This window comes from Acanthaster planci, linkage group LG13 (genome assembly GCF_054643075.1).
Source record: "Acanthaster planci isolate LZ-2023a linkage group LG13, COTS_SCS, whole genome shotgun sequence".
NCBI classification, from domain to species: Eukaryota; Metazoa; Echinodermata; class Asteroidea; order Valvatida; family Acanthasteridae; genus Acanthaster; species Acanthaster planci.
Window position 1 is genome coordinate 4,833,745 of NC_141789.1, and position 22,108 is coordinate 4,855,852.

The following is a 22,108-nucleotide window of genomic DNA, read 5'->3' on the forward strand; positions in this document are numbered from 1 at the left end:
TGCGAAGGGAGGGGAAAGTGTACAGGTCGATTTTCCTCCTTTCGTCTGACAACTGCAATCCACCCCGAGTTGAAGTGCACCCTTAAGCAAAAGAAAGACAGATGGTTGTAACTTTTGTAACGCAAAGACCATATATTATTCGTTACGCGTAGTCATCGTCAAAAGCGCGATTGATCTCCATTATCCAGTTCGTGACTTCGTCACGAAGGCGGCGCGCGGACGCGCAACGATTTGCAGGATCCCATTGGACGATCGCTGAAATTGCACGTTAAGTTCCGGTTCCATGTAAACTGCGATCAATGCATGTAACTCTATGTGCAGTGCATGTGTTGTGGGCGTAGTTTAAACTGAAATGACGTCACACTTATGAACCGGATAAGATTGCACTACACCAAATACGCGCCCATAGAAAACTGTGCAAATTCGGACCAAAATAGCGCCGCCTGTTGACTTTCGTCAAGAGGCGGCGAAAGTGAATAAAAATTCACTCCATAGAAATAAACAATTTTTGTACACAGGTATGCTGCAATACCCCTTACTAATCATATGCCCAAAAGCAAGTGATTATCTCTATAACAAAGAAAAAATTGACATGCACAGCAACAAGAGGCGTCTGTGTTATCTATTATTACCTTTACAAACCACGAGGCAAACATGGACCACTAAATTGCCTACCTTTAAAATAAACATTTAAAATACATGTACTTGTACTTTTGACATTTCTAACAGACTGACAATCAATGGAAATCCTACAACTGATAATAAATTTCATTTTGGAATGCAAGCTCAGTGGGAAGAGTTCCATGTACATGGACATCACTGAAGCCCATGTGCACAAACCCGAGGAGACTGGTCTGAACAATTTTGTTTCCAAGTGAAAACTTCAATGTTTTCCTTGTTAAATATGGTTGATATACTGTACATGTACTGCTGAGGGGGAAATGGTGCTTTCTGTGTATGATGCACTGTTTGAATATTCATTATCTCGGGCAAGAGCAGTGCTGCTTGAAGTTTGCAGTTCTGTTGGATTAAACCCACAGGACCTCATCTGATGGGCACTTACTGGATAGACTTACAAATGGTCACAAGTCCATCAACTGGGAGGTTAATAATACAGTGTTGGACATGACGATCCTTAATTTTCGTACAAATATGCTACATAAATTTGTATTATTAGTACTCTTACAGGTTTCTGGCCAAGTAAAAATATAAACATGTTTAGCATCCAGGCTTTGTTTTAAAGAGGAAGCAGGGCTTCTAGTTTTTATTTTCAACATGACCACCATTCTTTTTTAAATTTCCAATGTTTTACATTCTCTGTTTCCCCAGTTCAAAGACATAACAATGAAAGAGCTAATACAACTGAAAATATTTCTAGCAGTTCTGATCGTTTGTTTAGAGGCTTGGAGCGAGGTTTCACAAGAATCACAACACAGCCGCACCCATGGGCACATATTTGATTTATGAGACATATGGAGACTGCACGATTGACTGTATTAAGTGCAAAGTGACAGTAGAAAGTCTAATGTTGGAAGTTGGTTGACATTTTTTGCTTTTTTTCCAGTGTTAAAAACTAAAAGAAAAACATTGCAGGTGGCTCCCCACAGAAAGCAGTCAGGGACACGTAACATGATTTTGGGGGTTACTTTGCTTTCTTATTCACAGCATCAGCTGAGGGCAATGCTAGTGTTCAGCGGGATGGGCATTAGCATACCTTTTATGAATTTCCTGATACTCAAAAAGCAAAGCCCTTAAAAAGTCCTCCATCAACAGGTGATGCAAATAGCATATATAACAATGACACAATGGGCATTTCTAAAAGGTTGTTTCTGTGGTTTTTATCATAGCCAGGACCAGAACCTTTGAAAAAGACTCTTATTCCTGCCTTTGTATCATGCACTTTGAGGTTCCTGTAACAAAAATGAGAAAAACTGGAACCAGAATCTCCAGTGTCAGGGACCCTCAAAATCAGATGATGTGGAAGATGGAGACAAAAAGTGAGATTCTGGAGGAGTACAATTCTGGCCGGTACCTGAGGGAGCCAAAACTTTTAAAGCACATCTCGGGCAGGTTTGGGAAACAATCCGAGCTCATGGGCTGCAGACATTGCATTGAAACAGAGTGGTGGACGGACAGGTTGTTCAAATTAACGAGACGGCTCCGCCAGTCACAAGTGATGCAATTGGCTGATACCTCATGATGTACTGTGCGCTTTCCTCCAGGTCAATGACCTCTGCACTGAAATTTAGAAACAGAACCAAAATCAGGTGATGTGATCATGCATAGCTGACAAATTAGCAATCAAAACCTGATAAAGGAAAGATACTTAAGAAAAGGGAGAAGGAAGTGTTTGGGGAAAAAAGGGTGTTTTGAAATGTAAAATGTGAAATATTCCATCAGCTGGGACCAACTTCGGAAAGATGCTACGCACATAAAAAGCTATGCATAGAGAATAGTTGCAAGCATAGGTCATGACATTTGTTGAACGATTATTTTCCGCTTGGCAGATAATGGGGATTCTTTAACGTGGAAGGCACTTTTACCTGCCAAAAACACCACTTGTTCTCACAAGAAATAACACATTTACCTAGACTTGATTTCCAAATGGAAACAGGAGCATTCTGCATGTTTTTCAAAGAAACCCCTAACACACAAAGATGTGAGTGAAAGTCGGGTTCTTTTCTTGTTCGGTCAACGCATGAGCTGTTGACCAGTGTCACAGTCAAGGACGCCATTCACAAGACCTTATACAACTCTTTTGCTGTATTCTGTCACTAGTAACACAATGAACAGTGTCAAATGAATGCTTTTGTAAGGGAATAACTGTGTGCTTACAGGCTCAGGAGAATGGACACGACTAATGCCCAAGCTGCAGGCGAGGGCATTATCAATCAGCATTCAGCCTTCTGAGCCGATCTTAAACGTTAGTTTAAGACCGGCCAAGCCCATTTTTATACCCATTCATAAATATTTTTTTTTTCATAGAGTCAAAAGAAGTCAATGTGATGGATTTCCAACGATGTTGTTCTGAAATCTTACTTTTATTTTCCCAAACACCTCCGTCCATTTTACGTTACATTCCTTTTGAAAGTTGTCCAATAGAATCGTTTTACTTGAACAACATCAAATGTTAATACACGGTCACATGACGTGTTTCGACCAACAGGAATAGAAAATTGTCCCCGGTATTTATGAATTACAGTTAATATGAATAGCTTGTGACTTAAGACTGGATAAGCTTGCGATGGACATGTAATGGACTTGACTAACACAACTGTTGCAGACTTACTTTTGGTCGTCCTCCAACTCTGGCTCGATGAGAACTTGTTCCTGCTTCTGGTTGGCCCGAAGGAATACATAGGCATCTAGGTTTGGCTTAGGGGCTGTCGAAAAGGATTCATTGTTGAATAAGAAAAAACGAAAAACCAAGGCGTCATCAGTGAGCCTGTGTCATACATTGTGTAACATATAACCATGTTTAAACAGAGAACATGAGTGTGTGTTCAGGCAAGGGGGGAGAAAAGTTTACACACAATATTCCTCTCCCAAGAGAATTTCTTCAGTTCAGAAAAATTTCCATTTTCAACAGACAGTGTAAATGTGACCGACAAACAAATGCATTTCTATTTTAACCTGGCAGCAACAAGCACTCTCATTGGCTCAGATACTGTGAAAGAAAAAAAATCAGTCATTCCTTTTTCAGGGTAAGTTGGCTTGAACTTGTAGCCTGCTCAAGACTTGGGTCCTTGAAGTTTTGATTTAAATAGGATTTATCTCAGAAGCTTCAGAGACACTGAGTAGGGCACTTTACAAGCAAAATTTCAATGCGTCTTGTGATATTTCGGTGTCGGGTTCTGCCCCTTCAACGAATCTCCCTTTGCAGTCCAGCGTGCAAGTAATTTGGCCTTTTAATCTTTGTCTCACCCCTTTTGTCTTGCTCCAGGGCCTGTAGGTTAGGCGGCATGTGCCTCAGGGCAACTGATTTAAAATGGTTTTCTGTGTTCTCGGCAAACCTGCAGTACAACAGCAGAGCGTGAAAATTACGGTCAGACATGGGACATTTCTCGACCACTTTTGGCATTTGTCCGACAGAAAGCAGATGTCATTGGATAAACTGCTGTTAGGCAATATCAAGATGTCCCCAACGTGAAAACCCTGTCGGTGTCTTCACTCTGATTTCTTGTGCTGACGACATTGCTACTGTAAGAGGCCTTGGATTATGTCTGATCAAAAGCTGATTACAGCAGAACAAAATTGATCATCCAAGTGCACTGTATTGGCCTAACTCCACACTCTGTAACAGGTTCAATCATGAAATGTATAATCATAACCAAACTATTTTTACTTGAGGGGAGATGTCCTATCACGGAACCTCTTAAACCGGAACTGCAGTGTACTCTAAAATGTGCCTGTATCCCACAATTTAGCCGTATAAAGCCTTGCTGACTCAATTTTGCTTTAGCACAAAGAATGTACCATTAAGTTTGGTAGATTCAGAAAGCCTTTCACAAAAACTATCCTGGAAATAAGGTTCTCAATATAAGAAACAGCTAGTGATGTTGGTGATTACTTTGACAGCTTTTATTTTTCAAGTTACAATCCTTCACAGATGTGCATTCAAGAAAATAAAGAAATAAGAGGAATAATTGCACCAGAAAAGACAATGTCCCAATGTCAACACTAGTCTTGTCCCAGAAACTTCATTTTTGCTTTAAACTTACTCTTTGGCAAAGGCAAACTCTTCCTGTGATAACCTGGATGGTTCGTCATCCTTCCTCGCTGCTTCTTTCTTCAAAATGTTATGGAAATACTTTTCAATCTGCAAGTGTTGCAGAAAGAAATTCAAAATGACGGCCCTTGTTTTGCTTTGATTAGGACAGAAGCAAGTTTGAGTCAAAAGAGCAAAAATTCAGGAAAAATTGAAGTCTTTGACTGTCTTTTTCTAAAAACGAGGTCTTTCTCTGCCGGATGACATCATTTCCTAGCAGCACTGCAACATCAAAAACTGAACAGCTTTTAACTCACCTTTCCCAATCGTATCCTCAAGTAACTGCTCAAAATGTACCTGATCCTGTCAATCTGAGAAAAAACAATAACAACAACAAGGTACAAAGCCAAATGGACCAACAAACCGTTTTATTTTCATCAACAGGTACCTGACAAAAGTCATATTTCTCCTCAAAGGCTTTGTGGCATTCAGTCACAATAACATGCAAAGTGTGATCCTTTAAGCAGAAACTCTAAAGGTTTAGTTGGCAAGACAGCAAGAAGATTTATACTCAGTGGTAAAGCTTGATGTTCTTTACACTTACAATTGTTTATGCTCGTGCACTATCTGGACATTGGACTTAACATAGTGATAATCATTACTAATCTAGCAATTCCAAAAGGTGCTCCTTGTTAAAAGGGTAACTCCTGAAGTTATGTTATATCCTTATATCAGAATGTGCATAATTTTGGGCGGAAAAGGGTGCACCATTTTCTCATGTTATAAGACAAAATACTCTGTTTTAATCAAACTGTTTATGAATTAACGGGAGGTGGGGGTGTCTCATACAAGACAAGATCATCCTGCTCAAGGTACCTCCATCTTATGCACAATAATGCGGAAGTCTCCTTTCTTGCAGCGGCTGATATTGCTCTCCATCTGTTGAATCTGTTCTAGCATGCAGTCTACCAGCTCAGACTTACTCTCTAAGAGATCTGGAGAAAACTTCTCGTTCAACCACGCCTAAACAAAAGAAAAATTATAAATGCCCAGGCACAATGAACTATTCATTAAAAATAAAGGCCAGTGTTTAGAAATCACAACAAGAACATCATATGGGTTGTTGAATGATATCAACAAATAGGTTGTTGAAATGACAAGAAAAATTGCAATGCACTGTATGTGTAATTTGTAAACAGGAAAGAATTCCATATATGGACGCCACTACTTTTGCCCTGCAGGGACCTATTACCCATCTGACGTGTCCGAAAGCAATAAAATGTCATAAAATGTAGCAGTGAAAGCATTGAGGTATCACTTAGAAAATAGAATTCTTCAGACCAGTCTCACATGGTTTGTGCACAAGGTGTCAAGTGGCATATGGAATCCTTTCCTAGAAACATATTCAGTGTTACCCCAGAGAGTAGAATTATGGAACATTACCAGTAACAAGGAGCCCTGTATTAATTCTAGGATTGGCTTAAGGCATCAACATAATCAATGTGAACGTAAAAGAAACACACGCTCATTTGCGATTCCTGGATGTAAAGTGAGGGCCAAGGAGAAATTTACTTAGAATAGTCACTCAAATAGACTTTCACTCTGGTAGTTGAATCCAATCTAACCGAGTTAACTGAGTCACTGAGAGGCCATTATTTTAATTTATCTTGTGCTTTAGCATGTTAACAAAAGATCAAGATAATAAATGTCCACATCCATTGACATGACTCATCTGACATTATACTCCCCAGAACTGTGGGGTCTAACATCCGAGGGAGCGGAGCAGACGTCGGACCCCACAGTTCTGGGGGTACTGACTTTACTGATCATGCTGATTGCGGCACATGACTGAGTGATACAGTTACCATGGTTACTGTAGTCACTAAAGAATAAAAATTTCTCCATGCTGTAGTCATCAGGCATGTCAGGTCGTGGTAGTGATACATTCCTTTAAGAACATAAAGAAACTATCATCATGATGTCCCTAGTTTAGACTTAGGGCCTAGGCCCCCTATTTATAAATTCTGTGATCAATAAACTAACGTAAAATAATTCAACAACTCATTACTTTTGCATGACATCTATTATGCTTAATCATTTTAACAAAATATTACGACAGGCTAATAATTAGTAGTAATAAACAACGACACGACTATCCATGACGACACATTTTTTTGTTGGACTCGGAGACATGCCTACCTCTTCTAGTTTCTGTAACACATCTGCTGCTGTCATTTCCACTTCGTCGTCGCTCCATTCTTCATTTATATCATCATCAATACTCGCCATTTTAAGTCACTAATGGTTCATCGTTTTTTAAGACTGCAGATAATAAATAAAAAGAAGAAAATCGTGCATTAAAATAGTTTGTCCTTAACAACAAATTAAGCAGTAGACAATCCACAGACCAAACTTCCCGCGGTTGACGCCATTTTGAGGTCAGATCACGTGATTAATTTGTAGGCCAGCTTCGTTCGCGTAATGCTCCAACACAACTTCAAAATTAGTATTTCTTCTTTCCTTCCTCCATGTTCTAACCTACTAGGACTGTTATTTCTCCGTGATTTTACCACGTACGTGATTGATAAAAAATCTCTAATATATTAAGGTAGTTTTATTATTTATGAGAATCCCAATTATTTGCTGTTCTGACATGTCTGATGAGCCGAGATTTTACGAATTGGTGCGAGATAATACGAGATCGAGAGTAGATTTTAATAACATTTTGTCAAAATGGCTTCACGGCGCAGTGCGCTCTCCTCATTTTTACCGATAAGTACTGGTGCAAATGAACCACACCGCGAGCTGTTTGAAGCCTGTAGAAACGGAGACATATCCAAAGTCAAAAAGCTGGCTAATTCTACCAACGTGAATGCGAAAGACACAGCAGGGAGGAAGAGTTCCCCGCTCCATTTTGCAGCAGGTATGATCAAGTTCAGGGAGTTCTGCATACATGCGTGATGTTCACGACCATCACACACTGTGACTTTACCACTGACTCATGACAGTTGTTTGTATTGTTAGTGGAGCCCAGGATGACTCATTTGTTAGTTAATTACTTGCACATCAAAAATCTAATGATATTCTCGTTGTAGGCCTATTTATTTGGACATTAACTGGTGACCTTAAACATATTTCATTGGCCTACACCTACCTACCTAGGCCTTGCTCGACTGATGTCATGACTGAGTGGAGCATACTAATATTCCTCTTTTTCGAATTTTGCAGTAGATCAGTCATAAGGTTAATATGACCGATCCAGTACAAAATCCGATGAAGAGGAGTGCTAATGCTCCACTCAGTAGAGCTAGCCTACATATTGACAATGGATTCCCTGTCGCCTGACAATGTCCAGATGTTTAAAAAAGGCGATTTGTAGGGTCCAAGTTACTCAAACATGTCAGACTAGACTAGGCCTAGCAGTCTGTTGTTTTGTTTTGCTTACCCATGTTACCAGGACAGGATGCATTAATAAAATGGCCTATCCCCCCCCCCGAAACTCAGTTCTAGGGCTTGTATTTCCGTCTACGTGTATATGGTCAGTCTGTTCCTAGTGTTTTGTTTCAACTTTTTTTAAAATTTCCAGTGAAGCATATTCAATATTTTTTGAGGGGGTCACTGCTTTTATTTCTTGTTGCTTTTTAGCACCACATCAATCATGGTTAATATTCATTTTTTTCTTTTTTTGTAGCTTTACAGTTTATTTTACTTTAACATGTTCAGGCTTTGTCTTGGTATTTTCCTTTACTAATAAGGGGCCGCTCAAAATTTTCAATGTTGTTTAAATTTTGACTTTTTTTCCAAATTTTCTTGAGTGGCCCCTAAATGGAATGAAATCTCTAAAATTCAAATGTCTGATCCAGACGAAAGTCAGGGCATCATTGGCATGATTGGTTTCCTAAATTCCACAGGCATTTGCCATCATCCTTATTTTGTGTACATGTAATTTCTCTGCAACTACATGACCTGGGTAAAATTTGGACATCATATCTGAAGTACATGTACATACATGTACACGTAACCATACATTGCAAGGGCTGTGTGTACCAAGTCCATTCCCTCCTTTGCAAATTTTGCTTGGAGGTTTTTGGAACGCTCACAACCCTTCATCTCTGACATCTCTGGAATTCACATGAACAGCCCTAAATATATCAAATAACCTCAAAATTGGGTCTTTAAATTTGCTAGAAATTAGTTGGTCATTTGATGAACATGTGTAATTTCCTGTTGAGATTACGTCTTTCTTGAAAAGTTTTTGCTGGGCATTACTTCTGTGTCAAAGACAGTTTTTTCAGCCTGCCAGTTTGCAAGTTTCGGCTGCCCATGCAAATTTTGGTCACAGTTTATAAACAAAGATCTTTGTTTCCATGCATTGGCTAAATTATTTTGTTCAATAAATTCTAAAAATTTTTTGGGGGGGTTCAAAATTTTCATTCTTTAGGGTTTGGCCGCAAGGATGTGGTGGAGTTCCTTTTTCAGAATGGCGCCAATGTGCATTCGCGTGATGATGGGGGACTAATTCCCCTCCACAATGCCTGCTCCTTTGGTCATGCCGAGGTCGTGACCCTACTGCTCAGGCATGGAGCCGATGCCAACGCAAGGGACAATTGGAACTACACACCACTCCACGAGGCAGCAATCAAGGGCAAGATTGATGTCTGTATTGGTGAGTACTGTGTGTGTAGATTAGGGTAAAAAAGATAAGATACTGAACAGAAAATTGGTAAAATTGAATAGACTCGTCTGAAAATGCTGCAGTTCAGGCTTTGTTTCTAGTGCATGTATTAATTGATTGAACAGGTTACTGGTTGCTTGTAACACAAACCTTGGTAGGTTGTTACAAGAACTTTGTTTTGATAAATACTTCTTAAGCAAAAGAATGCATTACCTTTATTTCAGTTGTCAAACCGTGAAAGATAACATGATGTACACATGTATGATTACAGCCGTCTCACATTTCTGAAGCAGTGTTATACAAAGCAAGTCCCCTGTCCCAATTTAACCTTCAACATGCTGCAGGTTACCTCTCTGGTTGAATTTCAAGTCCCAGTACTGTTAAATTCTCTACGTTTCCAGTGTCCTACGTGTATGAACAAAGAAAAAATATTTTGAGAAGCAACGTAGAAGACCTGTCTATTTTGGCCTCACAGTTTTGCTTCAAAATGGTGCCGACCCTAACATCAGGAACACAGATGGCAAGACGGCCCTGGACCTGGCTGATCCGCCTGCCAAACAGGTGCTGTTGGGAGAGTACAAGAAGGACGAACTCTTGGAAGCGGCACGTAGCGGCAATGAAGAGAAGCTGACGGGACTGATTACACCCCTCAATGTCAACTGCCATGCTAGTGATGGGAGGCGGGTACGCAGAATAAGCTAAGAGTTTCTCAACCCCCGTAGTCCTCAACCCTCTTATTTTGACGTATTCTTCACACAACTTTGGGCGTTTTGGTTAATGTGAATTTTTAACCCTTAGGCCCTTTAAGCTAGGATACACCCTCAGTCTTTCAAAATCCTTTGACTATGTTCCGGTAGAAATTGGATACTGCCTTAGTCCTCCAAACTCCATTATTTTTTGAATGTGTTCCTGGGAAAGGTGACCATTGTCACAGTTCCCCCCAAATCCCCTCGCCATTCCACTCATTATGTTTGATGAGAAGTGCGGATCATTTCACTCGTGTTCTGGGCCTGAATGTATTCACGGCTGAGCATAAACAGCAAAAAGTCTAACCCAAGACCCCTTGACACAGTCCACCCTTGGCGACCAGACGCATTTTTTTTACCATTCAGTTTCAATCCTCCAAAAATTGTCCAGAGGATTGAGGAAGGCTGTAGTTAAATGAAGGCCTGTTGATTCCTCTTCCAGATCTTTGATCACGCTTGTTTGTTAGATGCACAGGCTCTCTGGATGCAACTTCTTGTTTTGGAATACTGGGTCAGCCGTTACTGAATGGTCTTCAGACATTCCTTATTAAAAGAAACGTCATCCAGAGCAATAAATCATGAAGAACGAGGGGACTGTATGGCATTGTCAGGGAGTACCATAGTTTTCAGAATATAAGCCGTGGCTCGGTGGTCAGTGACTGAACAAGGTTGCTGGGAAAAAATTCTACCAAGAGACTTCGGAGAAGGAGTGTCATTTCTAACCATGTCGTCATCTTTTTGCGCAATGCTTTGTTTCAGTCAACCCCTCTTCATCTGGCTGCTGGCTACAATCGTGTTTCCATTGTCCAGCTCTTGTTACAGCACGGTGCTGACGTCCACGCCAAAGACAAAGGGTGAGTTGGAGTTCCGTTCAAAAGTGCTGCCAAGTTTCAAAACGAATGGGCATTTGACAGCGGAGTTCTTGGGAGAGGAGAAATCCACCTGTGTACGGGTCTGAAAAACAGTGGGTCTTTTAGGGTTAAAGTTTTATTTGTAACAAGATCATAGTGTGATTCGGCTGCATTGTGATATGTCAGAGTGCAAGGACAGTGATCATTCCAACATGCTGATTGTCTCATCTCAATGTGTAACAGTGAAGAAATGATGAAGAGCAAAAGATTCAAAATAAAGAATTTTGTTCTTGCTAATTTCCTTGTAGTGGTCTGGTTCCCTTGCACAATGCATGCTCCTATGGCCACTTTGAGGTGACAGAGCTACTTATCAAGCATGGTGCTAACGTCAACGCAATGGACCTGTGGAAGTTCACGCCACTGCATGAGGCTGCCTCCAAAACAAGGTGAGACCCCTGCCACTGTAAATGAGTTTTGAATCCACAGAATCGTGATGTGGTATTTTTCAGCACCACTATTGGGCATGGGTTACATCCATCCATACCTGCTCTGCATTTTGCCAAACTAGAAGCAGAAAACATCACAGTATAACTGCATTTTTTTTCCATCAAGATGGTCTAGAATTGTGCTCAATCCTTCAAAATTGAGTCCCTTTGCTTGAAGTTACTTCGCGCACACATGTTGCATCCGTTACTGGCTCTCTCCGAGTAGATCCACGTGAGACAGTGTGTAGCTACTCACAGCCCGTGCCCATGCTTAGTTACATTCCTCTCATGCCAAGAGTTCTAAGGAAGCTCAGTTGGTTATTGGACATGCACGCCGGTAGCAATCAGTAAACAAAATCTGGAGTTGAACGCAGCATGAGACCAGTATGACCTCGTCATCCAAAGCTCCCTTGCTTTGTTCTTGTGAATGAATCCTGAGTGCTCATGGCCTATTTGGATACAGCTTCACAATAAGAACAAACGGGACATGAATGAGTGATCCACAAGACAGTGCACGCCCACCAAGCATGTGACCAGAGGGATGACTTTGTCCCCGCCACATTATTATTAGCATCAGGCAACCTCCCATCCTTTACTGTTTACGTGTGGTACTGCCCAAATGCAGATGGACTTTAAATCCTCTGAAATCAACTCATTGTCAATCTCGCGCGAAATTTCCAATCAGAATTTTGCAGCAGATTTGTAGAAATGATGTTTTGTCTTCACGCTGAATCTCGATGATACTCATATGGCCTTTCGGTGGCACACTGTATTGTCAATCACTCCTATAGAAATAATTTTTGGTGTGTTTAAAATCATCCTGTACATCTCCCCCGTCATCTCCCCCCAGGCTTGAGGTGTGCTCCCTGCTACTGAGCCACGGTGCAGATCCTCACATAGTCAACTGTCATTCCAAGAGTGCAATCGACGTCACACCGACAAAAGAACTCAAGGAGATGTTGCAATGTGAGTTCAAGTAATGGAACCAACCATGACCTGGAGCTGTTTCATTCAAGCCATGGAGCCTAGCAGAAACCTTTCTTGATATTCTCATCTCGCCCAAGGCCTTGCATGTACTCTCCCTGTCCTCCCATTGCTATCCACTCTAGCGATCTTTAACCCTAACCCCCTAGGGTGTATGTAAAATCATATTGAAATCGCAGGATTTTGGACTGTTAGGGTTAAAGGTTGAAGTAAGAATGGTGAACTTAAAGCATTCACCAAATCTGTTACCAGTATCTGAACCAGAACTAAACTTAATAGTTGTCAGTTTTTTGTAATTTGTGTATTGGTATTACATCAAGCTAGTAAATGTTATTTACAAGGTGAATTACTTGTGACTTTTTCCATTCCTTTCACACGGGATAATGATACATGTCATGGTCGCACAGAGGAGCTTTGATTTCAAATCTTCTTGCAATGAAAATGAATTGTAACGTTTAACTTTTCTACTCTCCTTCAACTGCATCCCGTTAGTAGATGCTTCTGCAAAAAGAGATCACAAGTGCTCTGATCACATTAAGAGATTTTACTGTCATTAAAAAGATTTTTAAAAAGAGCTTTTAGAGTTTTAGATTCTGTACAGTTTGTGGCATTGCTTTGACAAATTGAAAATGGGCATGTGGTACTTTGAATTTGTTACCTTTACAAAATTGTACAAAATAGTTAAAAAGTAAGTTCCTTATGTGGGGATGGAGCACAATGGTTGTGCTGTCTTACAAAATCATAAAACAAAATGGAAGAATAACTTGTATCAATAACACCTGCTCTTCTACTTACATTTGTATTTCAGATGAATATCGAGGCAATGCAATCTTAGAGGCTTGCAGGCAAGCTGATGTAACACGAGTCAAGAAACAAATTGCGCCAGACTTGGTCAACTTCAAGAACCCACAAACACTAGACAGCCCGCTGGTGAATATTTGAACAAATTTCCAACTTTCCACTTCTTTTTTTTTTTTTAATTTGAAAGAAATAGACCTAATGTTTGCTTTAATTTCGCATTGCTTTCCGTAGTTACCATTTCTTGTAAAATGCTCATTTATCAGCACTGCACAGCTGGGTCTGTCTTTCCCAAGAGAAGACAAGTGGCGGAGTTACTTATCAAGAAAGGTGCTAATGTGCTGGATAAAAATAATGAGTAAGTTCCCTGAGAGAGAAATGATTCTCTGCACATAGCACTCCAGAGATTGGACTTGAAGCTTTGCATGGTGGAGAAAGACCTAAGAGAGGGCTTGTGGTAACACCATGTGGGTAGATATCTTTTGGAAGAGGTGTGGTTCTGGTAAGAACCGGTGACGTTTTGACCAGTATGCTCTGGTTGTCCTCAGGAGTCCACAGAACCGTACCTCTTCCAAAAGAGGTCCATCCACATGGTGTTACTGCAAGCCCTTTTTTTACTCCAGAGATTTACATTCCAAGCCATCCTTGAAGCACAGAGGCCAGTCTTCCCTGCATGAGCACCCTTGTGCTTGCCGGCTTTTCCATGCGCGGTACGCTACTCCATCAAACTGCTTCCACAGTGTTTGAAGTTAATCTTTGAGGGAAATGTTGGGGTGCAAATTGGATAGAGTACTGAGATTCTTGTGAAGTGTATGCTTCGGCTGAGGCATTTTGGGATGCTCACCACACAGAAGACTACTCAATCAAAATTTAGCTTCAGGGTTGGCAAGACTTGCTCTATTCAAATTTGACGCCATGGTTTCAGCTTTTTTCTCTTTATTTAAAGTCAAAAAGTCCCTAAAACATAAAAAGTGGTTTGTATTCTATTTATTTAATTTGAAAATTGAATTGCAATGAACGTTTATGTGTCAAAACAACATTTAAAAGATCTCTAGAACATCAACTCCAAAAACTAGAATGTGACCTAGACATTCACTACTGTTTATGGAAACTGCCAGCTTCTTCTCTCAGTTTTTTTACTGTCAATTGCCGAGGATTTTTCTTAATTTTGACAACACAGAGGTCTGACGCCACTCCATGTTGCAACAGACAAGGGTTACGTAGAGGTCATGGAACTCTTCCTTGAAAATGGAGCGAAGGTGGGTAGATACCGCGGTCCTTCTGGACTGACAAGATTTTGAGCAAGAATGCCAAGAGTCCTCGGGAGATTACACACGGCTTATATAGCATCATGGGTACTGGTGCTGTGACAAAAAGCCTTGGCAGTGCTTCAGGTCTCTTGGACTAAGTCGACTGACTTTTTATGAATACTGGGTAGCCAGAGCCAAAAGCCCCTAAAAATCACAGTACATTCTTGTTCCAACCGCTCTGTTGGATGTTCTGTCCATTTTTCTCCGTCCCTCAATCCCCACATTGCTTTAGATTTAATCCATGTTGAATTTGTCCTATATTTGTTTTCCCCCAAGGTGAATTCAACGGACAATATGGGCCAGACCCCACTCCACCGTGCGGCCCGCGAAGACATACCAGAGGCCTGCCGTCTCTTGCTGTCTTATGGTGCCGACACCACGGTGTTATCATTGCAGGGCTTCACCCCGGTACAGCTGGCCTCTGAGGGCGTGCAGAAGATCATACAAGGTGCAACCTTGATGATATCCCCTCCCCCATCTTTCAAAGTTGACTGCGCTGGGTGATGGCGAGTGAATGATATGAACATTATTATTAATGTAATTTCAGAAAATCCCACAAAAAATTTCTTCAGTTCTAAAAAAGTGATACATTCTAGTAAATCATTATTACCTCCACTCACCTAACTAAAAATGGTAAAAAAAGTATTTCATTTTGCACTTCGAAAAAAATGGAAAATCGGACCAAATTAACACGTCATTGAACTTTGTAGCAGGTATATGAAATGGACATTTATGAATCAAAATATTTGGAGTTTCTCTCAAATTTCATCTTTTGTGAAATCAGAGAGAAAATATTGCTTCATACACAAATGTTAGAAGTGAAATTTCCCAATTTGCCCACAGGGTTTACGCCACTTTCCGGTGCGCATTCTTCAATTGTAATGTGAAGCAGCGCATGAACGAGTGTTTTCATTACACCTAAACTTTGTCGAGTCCTCGAAAATACCAATTTTAGTGGACTGGATTAGTGTCCCGAGTCCTCGCTGGGTGGGCCATGTAGCTGTTCTTTTTAAGACCAGTGAAATGATAAACAACATGGATTACACCACCATAACAGACAAAAATGAACAGACATACCACACAATATGTGAGGTGCGAATGGTACTTACAGGGCATTTACAAGTCTATTCAGTCTTTCTGGACTGGTTTCCTTCATTTCCAACACGTGAGTAGTAAACGGCAACCAATGAAAACATGACTGCCTTGTTCCCGTGCCCGGAACGCTGCACCACGCCGCTGGGTACGCGTGGCTGGTCCGGCGCGGCGGCGCGGCGGCGCGGCGGCGCGGCGGCCCGGGTTAGGCTGCGCTGAGGCATGGAGCAGCGTTTAGTGACTGATTTCATTCTTTACATGTTGCGGCATAAACTGCCTGCAGGTCATTATAAATCGCAGAGATATTTTCTGCATGAGAATCAATATATATACTGTGGCTTACATTCCGAAAATTGTTTCATATTAAAATCATATATTTATTACCAAAAAAAAACCAAACCAACAAGCGGAACTCAGAAGTGAGCGGGGGGGGGGAGGTTCGTTCAAACCCCCCCAAACCCCCCAGCTTACGGGCCTGGGTTCTCTGTCAGCATCAGTAAGATTTACAAAGTGCACTTTAAGTGTTGCTTTAAAGCATGACAGCTATTTTGTAACTTCAGTATACGTTGCTGTTTGTGTGCAGTTGAACAAAGGTTGAATGCTGTGGACGAGAGCACAGAGTTCTTAGAATACGCCAAGGCTGGTGACTTGGAAAACATCCAGGTAAATGCATCACTTGCCAAAACATGTCTGTTTGTCGTTATTAGAGTAGTTTTAGGGAATCTGTCAGAGCACAGAACAGTGGGATCATTGTAATTTGAATGTGCACTGCTTGAGTGTGAGCGTGTGCACCGTGAGCAGATGTTCTATACTCACACTCATTATTGATCCAGATATCTTGGAAATACAGCGCAGCTGATGCACTCCACGTAAATCTGAAATCCAGATTACAGATGCACTTGGCATCTGTAAAAAGTGACATCAGTCACTGGGCAAAACCAGATATCACCCTGAGACCTAGCTGGTGTAAATTTCACCCTGACTGAGTGGAGATGCACCATACCCTTGAAGCTGGTCTGATTCTGCTTTATAAATGAAGTCTACTTTCCCCCTTGTGCACCGTGCATGTTGAAAATGTGGGACATTCATCATTTGATGGAGTGGTTTTGAGATCCTCTTTTGAGACCTCCAGTTTTATCTTTGAATGCCATTCTGATGTTTGTCATTGCATTGGTCACATTCAGGCTCTGGTGTCAAGGAACCCACACATTGTCAACTGTCGAGACAAGGAGGGCAGGCACTCCACACCTCTGCATTTTGCGGCCGGCTACAACCGGGTCGCTGTGGTGGATTATCTCCTGCAGCACGGGGCCTACGTTCACGCCAAGGACAAAGGGTAAGAATTTGACCGGTGCACTGGGCACCAGATGAGATTCTCACCAGTCACACCAACGTGGTCAGTTGAATGTAACGCCATTTTGTGCATACTGTGCCTCGCAGTAATAGGCCCATGAACTGCACACGTCACACTTTGTACACGCGTGTACTTTCCTATGGAGCATGTAAACAAATTGTGGGCATCATGGATACAGGGCTTTATTATTTCAGTTCATTTGTAGCTGTTAGAAAGGAAACTGTCCGGAACATGCTCTTTTTTTTTTACTTCTGCAGTCATTGTTCTGGAGAAAATCTTATCTACTTTGATGTTAAATATGGAAAGCATATGTTTGCCTGGTGCTGCAAATGAATTTTCGTTTTTAGTACTTCCATCTCATTTCCTTCAGTCTTGCAGTTTGGCTGTCCCGAGTGGGTTTTTAATGCATTTTGTACAAGGGAGTTGAACCTTGACCAAAAACTTGCTTCTGCATCAATTTTATTTGGGGGGAGTTTCCAGATTATACATATCACTGAGTCCTTAAAAGACACTAACTTTTTTAGGATAAACCTAGGATCTTTATGTGTGATTGTTTGCAGTGGTCTAGTTCCCTTGCACAATGCCTGTTCCTTTGGCCACTACGAGGTGTCAGAGCTACTGATCAAGCATGGTGCTGTCGTCAATGCAGCTGATCTCTGGAAGTTCACACCGCTACACGAGGCAGCCGCCAAGGGCAAATACGAAATCTGCAAATTACTACTTAAGGTAAACAAGTCTTCGACGTTGATTGATTAGTTGTATTGGAAAAATTCAGTGCAACCTTGCAGCTTTGTACCCAAATCTATGTGCACAGTAGCCACACGTCATGGAAGTCTGACAATTCATTCTAGAAATGGTACAGTGTGCTTAATTACTCTGATTAGATTGAACAATACATCATGGAAGACTTAGTCTAGAAACGTGGTTTGTGATGTTGCTCAGTACAGTCCTAGCAATCATTGTATTATGTACAAATCCAGACATAAAGTCACACTTCAGGAGGACAGAGTCTTAAAGTTCTTGGAGGCTCAGTGGCTTATCAAGTGGGAGGGGGGTGTGGGAAACAGTACCCCCAAGACATGTTATTTCTCAGGAATTGAAAGTGCCAATGCTTTTGAAATTGTACTGGACTACCTGTCTTAGGATGGAGGATGAGGATTCTCTTACACATGAATATGATTCAGTATTCTCTCCCCGCACACACAAAACCTGGATATGCCACTAATGATGTTGGTTAATGTTTGAAAATGTTGGGAATGCAAGGTGTTCAATTTAATTGTTTGAAACCTCCTAAACATCAGTCAGTAACTAATATTGAAGTGAGCAGTTAGCAGAAGTGATATTCTGTTGCAGAGAGCATCGTAAGCTGCCCCTGTTGGATGGCATTTAAGTTTTGCAGTCTGAATGGGATTTCCCACTTTCTCCCCCCCCCCCCAAAAAAATGTCGTCTCCAGCATGGTGCCGACCCAGAGAAGAAGAACCGGGATGGCCACACCGCCCTGGACCTGGTCAAGGAAGGGGACCAGGACGTGCAGGACCTGCTGAGAGGGGATGCCGCCTTGCTGGAGGCCGCCAAGAAGGGCAACCTGGCCCGGGTGCAGAAGCTGGTCAGCCCCGACAACATCAACTGCCGAGACTCCCAGGGCAGGAACTCCACACCGCTCCACTTGGCTGGTAGGTGTCTTCCAGAGAAGCGAAGAGATAAGTTGGCTTTTTTGCTGGTTGAAACCGAGGAGTGCGGAGACCTGAAACAGGAGATCTATTTTTGTGGCGTCACAAGGAATTCTCTCATCTTCCTAAATATTTCGTTTTCCTTTGTTACACATCCTCTGGTCTGCTGGGTGTGACGAAATGAACACATTTGACTTGCAACATTTGGTTTACTTGTTCAGAAAATAGACCAGGATCCCAGCATGGTGGCAGCTGGAATAAGCTGTTCTCTTTGAGTGCTCTTGTACTTTGTAACAAGCACTACCTACGAGTGCAGGTACAGGAAATTAAGACCGTTGAGTTGGAGTCGAACCAACCCAGAGTTGAAAGAGTAAAAGTGTGGAAAGGTACTCACGTGTGAGTTTAGATTATAAGAGTGCAGTGCTTAATGTGAAATGTGTACAAAGTTCACAGACAGATCATTGAACTGGGCTCACCTTGTCCATTTTTTCAGCTGGATACAACAATGTGGAGGTTGCAGACTACTTACTAGAACACGGTGCTGATGTAAACGCCAGAGACAAAGGTGGATTGATACCTTTGCACAACGCATCGTCTTATGGGGTATGTGACAACTCCAGTATGTTTCTGACATGGAGCCAAATCAGATGGTTTTAAATCGAGGACACTTAGAGTTTCATTTTGTGGAAAGATATTCTACGGAAGTCAGATGTGGTAAAGAAGTTAAAGACCGTTTTACATTTCTCTGTGACCATTGAGTCAAGGTTGCTGTCTCTTGATGGGGATTCAGTCCACTTAAATGGGCCTTAAAGACATGGTGTGCTTGTCTTGTTTCCTTGAGTAAGACGTAACAACTGGGAAAATATTGTGCTGCTCACAGAATGTTTTGTGTCAACCCATTTCGGGTTGATTCATGTACATATCAAAACCCAGCGGTATGCATTTGGCAACACACTGTAACCGTGACAATCCCTAACCAGTCAAAGTTTAACACCAGTATTTGAATTTGTGGAATTAGGCACTGGGAACTTGCTACATGGTGTTGTGTTTTGGCTAAATAAATAGGTACTGTCAGCCCGCTCTTACCCTGTTGAATTTTGACTGAATGGGAACTGTGGCCCTCTCACTTTTTACCATCACTTTCTACCATCAGCACTTTTAAATGAGTACTGTGTTTTCAAAAATTATTTAATGATATAATCCCGTTGAAATGGTAAGTATTTAATATTCTGTAATAATGACCATAATAGGACAATCTTCCTCGTTTCTGACCACAATGATTCCAGCAGTTGGGAATGGATATATGCAGAATGATGGTGTATTAGTTTGTTTGATTAGGTACTGCCTGTCCTTACTCTTTGTACTGTGCAATGGGCCTGCTGTACCCAATCAAACAAAATCACACAGGTAAAGACCTGTTGGAGTTTGTCTGATTGGGTACTGTTGCAGCAAGAGTACTGTTGGAATCTGTGTGATTGGGGATGGATACCACGAACAGTGCTTGGGCTTTTAGGGTCAATGACCAACCCCAGAAACACTTTTTGCAGGTCTGATCTGTCTCTTTGAAGCTCTACAACTTTTCCATTTGGGTTTTGCTGTTTGGGTTCACAGCACTTAGATATCGCCTCATTGCTCATCAAGCACAACACCTGCGTCAATGCCGTGGACAGGTGGAACTTCACCCCTTTGCACGAGGCAGCTCAGAAGGGCCGAACACAACTCTGTGCTTTACTGGTAAGATGCATTTGTTGTTGACCATCCCAAGCCATCATCGGCCTGGATCTCAAGATCCCTTAACCGACTGAATGAGTTGCGAGTTGGAGTATGTAGCCATTGGGCTTGGAAGTGTGTTTCTTCGGCAAGGCACTTGGTTAGAGAGGATATGTGTATGTGCATTTGTGCACATGATGTGTATTTAAAGTAGAAATTCAGGAGTGCTGGTGGAGTACATGTAAACCATGTTTTGGAATGATTGAGTAAGATTTGAAGCTTTGCATGGTGGAAATTACATGAGATATAGGCTTGCAGGTACACCATGGAATCAATGGAGACTGGACGGCAGGGTATCCTGGCCAAAACGTCGAGTTAACGCTCACTGGTTCTTCTAAGAACCACAGCTCTTAAAAAAAGAGATTGATTCTGTGGTGTACCCGCAAGCGTATATCTTTGAATGGTTGGTTGTTCACTCCATCTGTACTAACGACCAAAATTTCTGAGGAATGTTTACAAAATAGCTGGTTTTAGTCAAGGAGCCACTCACATCAACTGTCTCTTTCAACCCCTAAACCTTCTTTTGATAAGGGCTACAATAAGTATTATAAGAATGTGGAATTCTCCACTTTCTGTCCTTCCTGATAGCTTGCCCATGGTGCTGACCCTGCCATGACCAACCAAGAGGGCCAAACACCCCTGGACCTGGCCACAGCCGAGGACGTGCGTTCCCTCCTCCTGGACGCCATGCCCCAGGGGACTGCCCTGGCTGTTGCCAGGGGCCACGCCTCTCCGGCCCCACCTGTCAACACCTCAGCCCTGGTACCTGCACCCTCCACCCGCCGGCCTGGCACAGGAGTGGCTTCGGACGAGGTGGACGGCCCCCAGGGGGCGGTAGGGGGTGTGGGGGTGGGGACACCAGCGCCGGTGGGGGCGGCAGCCGCCAAGCCCGCAGTGACATCGACATCGCAGACTGGGGACGGTGCGGCAGACAGCGGGTCCATCGAGGGGGCGGGAAATCCACTGGACATCAGCATCGGCAGCTTCCTGAGATCCATTCAGCTGGACCATCTCAGAGACATCTTTGAGAAGGAACTGGTGAGGAAATTATTCCAGCCAACAGGTTTAACATCAAGCTTTGTTGGCAAGATAGATTTTAGAAACAACATTCTGTGAACGCACACAAGTTAACTTGCAGTGAACACTAGAGTAATGAGTCACATTATCAAAAAGTATGTGACACAAAATGAATTAAAGGGCTCAGGCTGTGTTAGTATTTCTCCAATGGTTATAAATGTCCGCAATTATTTCAGCACTCAGGAATATTCCGCGCATGAACAAGCAATCAGGCTGTAGATTGAATGAAGCATTAGAGCCCGTCATGGTCTTACAAGGTTGTTCTTACCGCCTACAGGCAATCATTGACGGAACAAAATTTACCCGTCAGTTTTGACATTAAAATGGACATTGACTTTTATTCAGAAATAGTAATCACTCTCTGGTTTCAGACCAGCCATAGCCTCCATACTGACACACACGAAGAACAGGTTATGGAGTGCTCAAGGCATGGCCAAAATGTAAAAGCACCAGAGAAACACTGGTTTTGTGCCCCATTGCAGTGTCCATTGATTCTGTGGTGTTACTCTTTTAAAAAAGAACGGTCTGTTTTTTTTTCTCAAGTGTAAGGTCTCTTTCTCAGACACAAAGCCAGACAGCAATTCAAT

At 42.0% G+C, this 22,108-nt stretch overlaps 2 protein-coding genes across 14 annotated transcripts in view; one reads left to right on the top strand and one right to left on the bottom strand.

Moving 5' to 3' along the window:
- LOC110981242 (poly [ADP-ribose] polymerase tankyrase-1-like) overlaps positions 1–22,108 on the top strand; it is a 43,935-nt gene that overhangs the window by 5,573 nt on the left and 16,254 nt on the right. For 12 of the 13 annotated variants that reach the window (XM_087144701.1, XM_087144702.1, XM_087144703.1 and 9 more), the window contains exons 1-17: positions 7,141–7,631; positions 9,150–9,374; positions 9,859–10,067; positions 10,889–10,983; positions 11,289–11,426; positions 12,316–12,431; positions 13,258–13,379; positions 13,514–13,605; positions 14,428–14,506; positions 14,834–15,005; positions 16,233–16,312; positions 16,834–16,985; positions 17,564–17,729; positions 18,458–18,677; positions 19,168–19,277; positions 20,286–20,408; positions 21,033–21,482. In XM_087144701.1, coding sequence (XP_087000827.1) covers positions 7,442–7,631; positions 9,150–9,374; positions 9,859–10,067; positions 10,889–10,983; positions 11,289–11,426; positions 12,316–12,431; positions 13,258–13,379; positions 13,514–13,605; positions 14,428–14,506; positions 14,834–15,005; positions 16,233–16,312; positions 16,834–16,985; positions 17,564–17,729; positions 18,458–18,677; positions 19,168–19,277; positions 20,286–20,408; positions 21,033–21,482 — 2,739 coding nt within the window. In that variant the 5' untranslated portion in view covers positions 7,141–7,441. Of the gene's footprint in view, positions 1–7,140; positions 7,632–9,149; positions 9,375–9,858; positions 10,068–10,888; positions 10,984–11,288; positions 11,427–12,315; positions 12,432–13,257; positions 13,380–13,513; positions 13,606–14,427; positions 14,507–14,833; positions 15,006–16,232; positions 16,313–16,833; positions 16,986–17,563; positions 17,730–18,457; positions 18,678–19,167; positions 19,278–20,285; positions 20,409–21,032; positions 21,483–22,108 lie in introns of those variants that run through there. The other variant, XM_087144712.1, reaches the window with a different exon arrangement.
- On the bottom strand, positions 1,232–7,145 carry LOC110981243 (DNA replication complex GINS protein SLD5-like). The gene is made up of 7 exons (XM_022238640.2): positions 6,908–7,145; positions 5,585–5,731; positions 5,026–5,079; positions 4,722–4,819; positions 3,925–4,013; positions 3,290–3,383; positions 1,232–2,238 (listed from the first exon to the last, which is right to left on the bottom strand). Exons 1-7 carry the CDS (start codon positions 6,995–6,997, stop codon positions 2,142–2,144), a joined length of 669 nt encoding a protein of 222 aa, XP_022094332.2. The 5' UTR covers positions 6,998–7,145; the 3' UTR covers positions 1,232–2,141.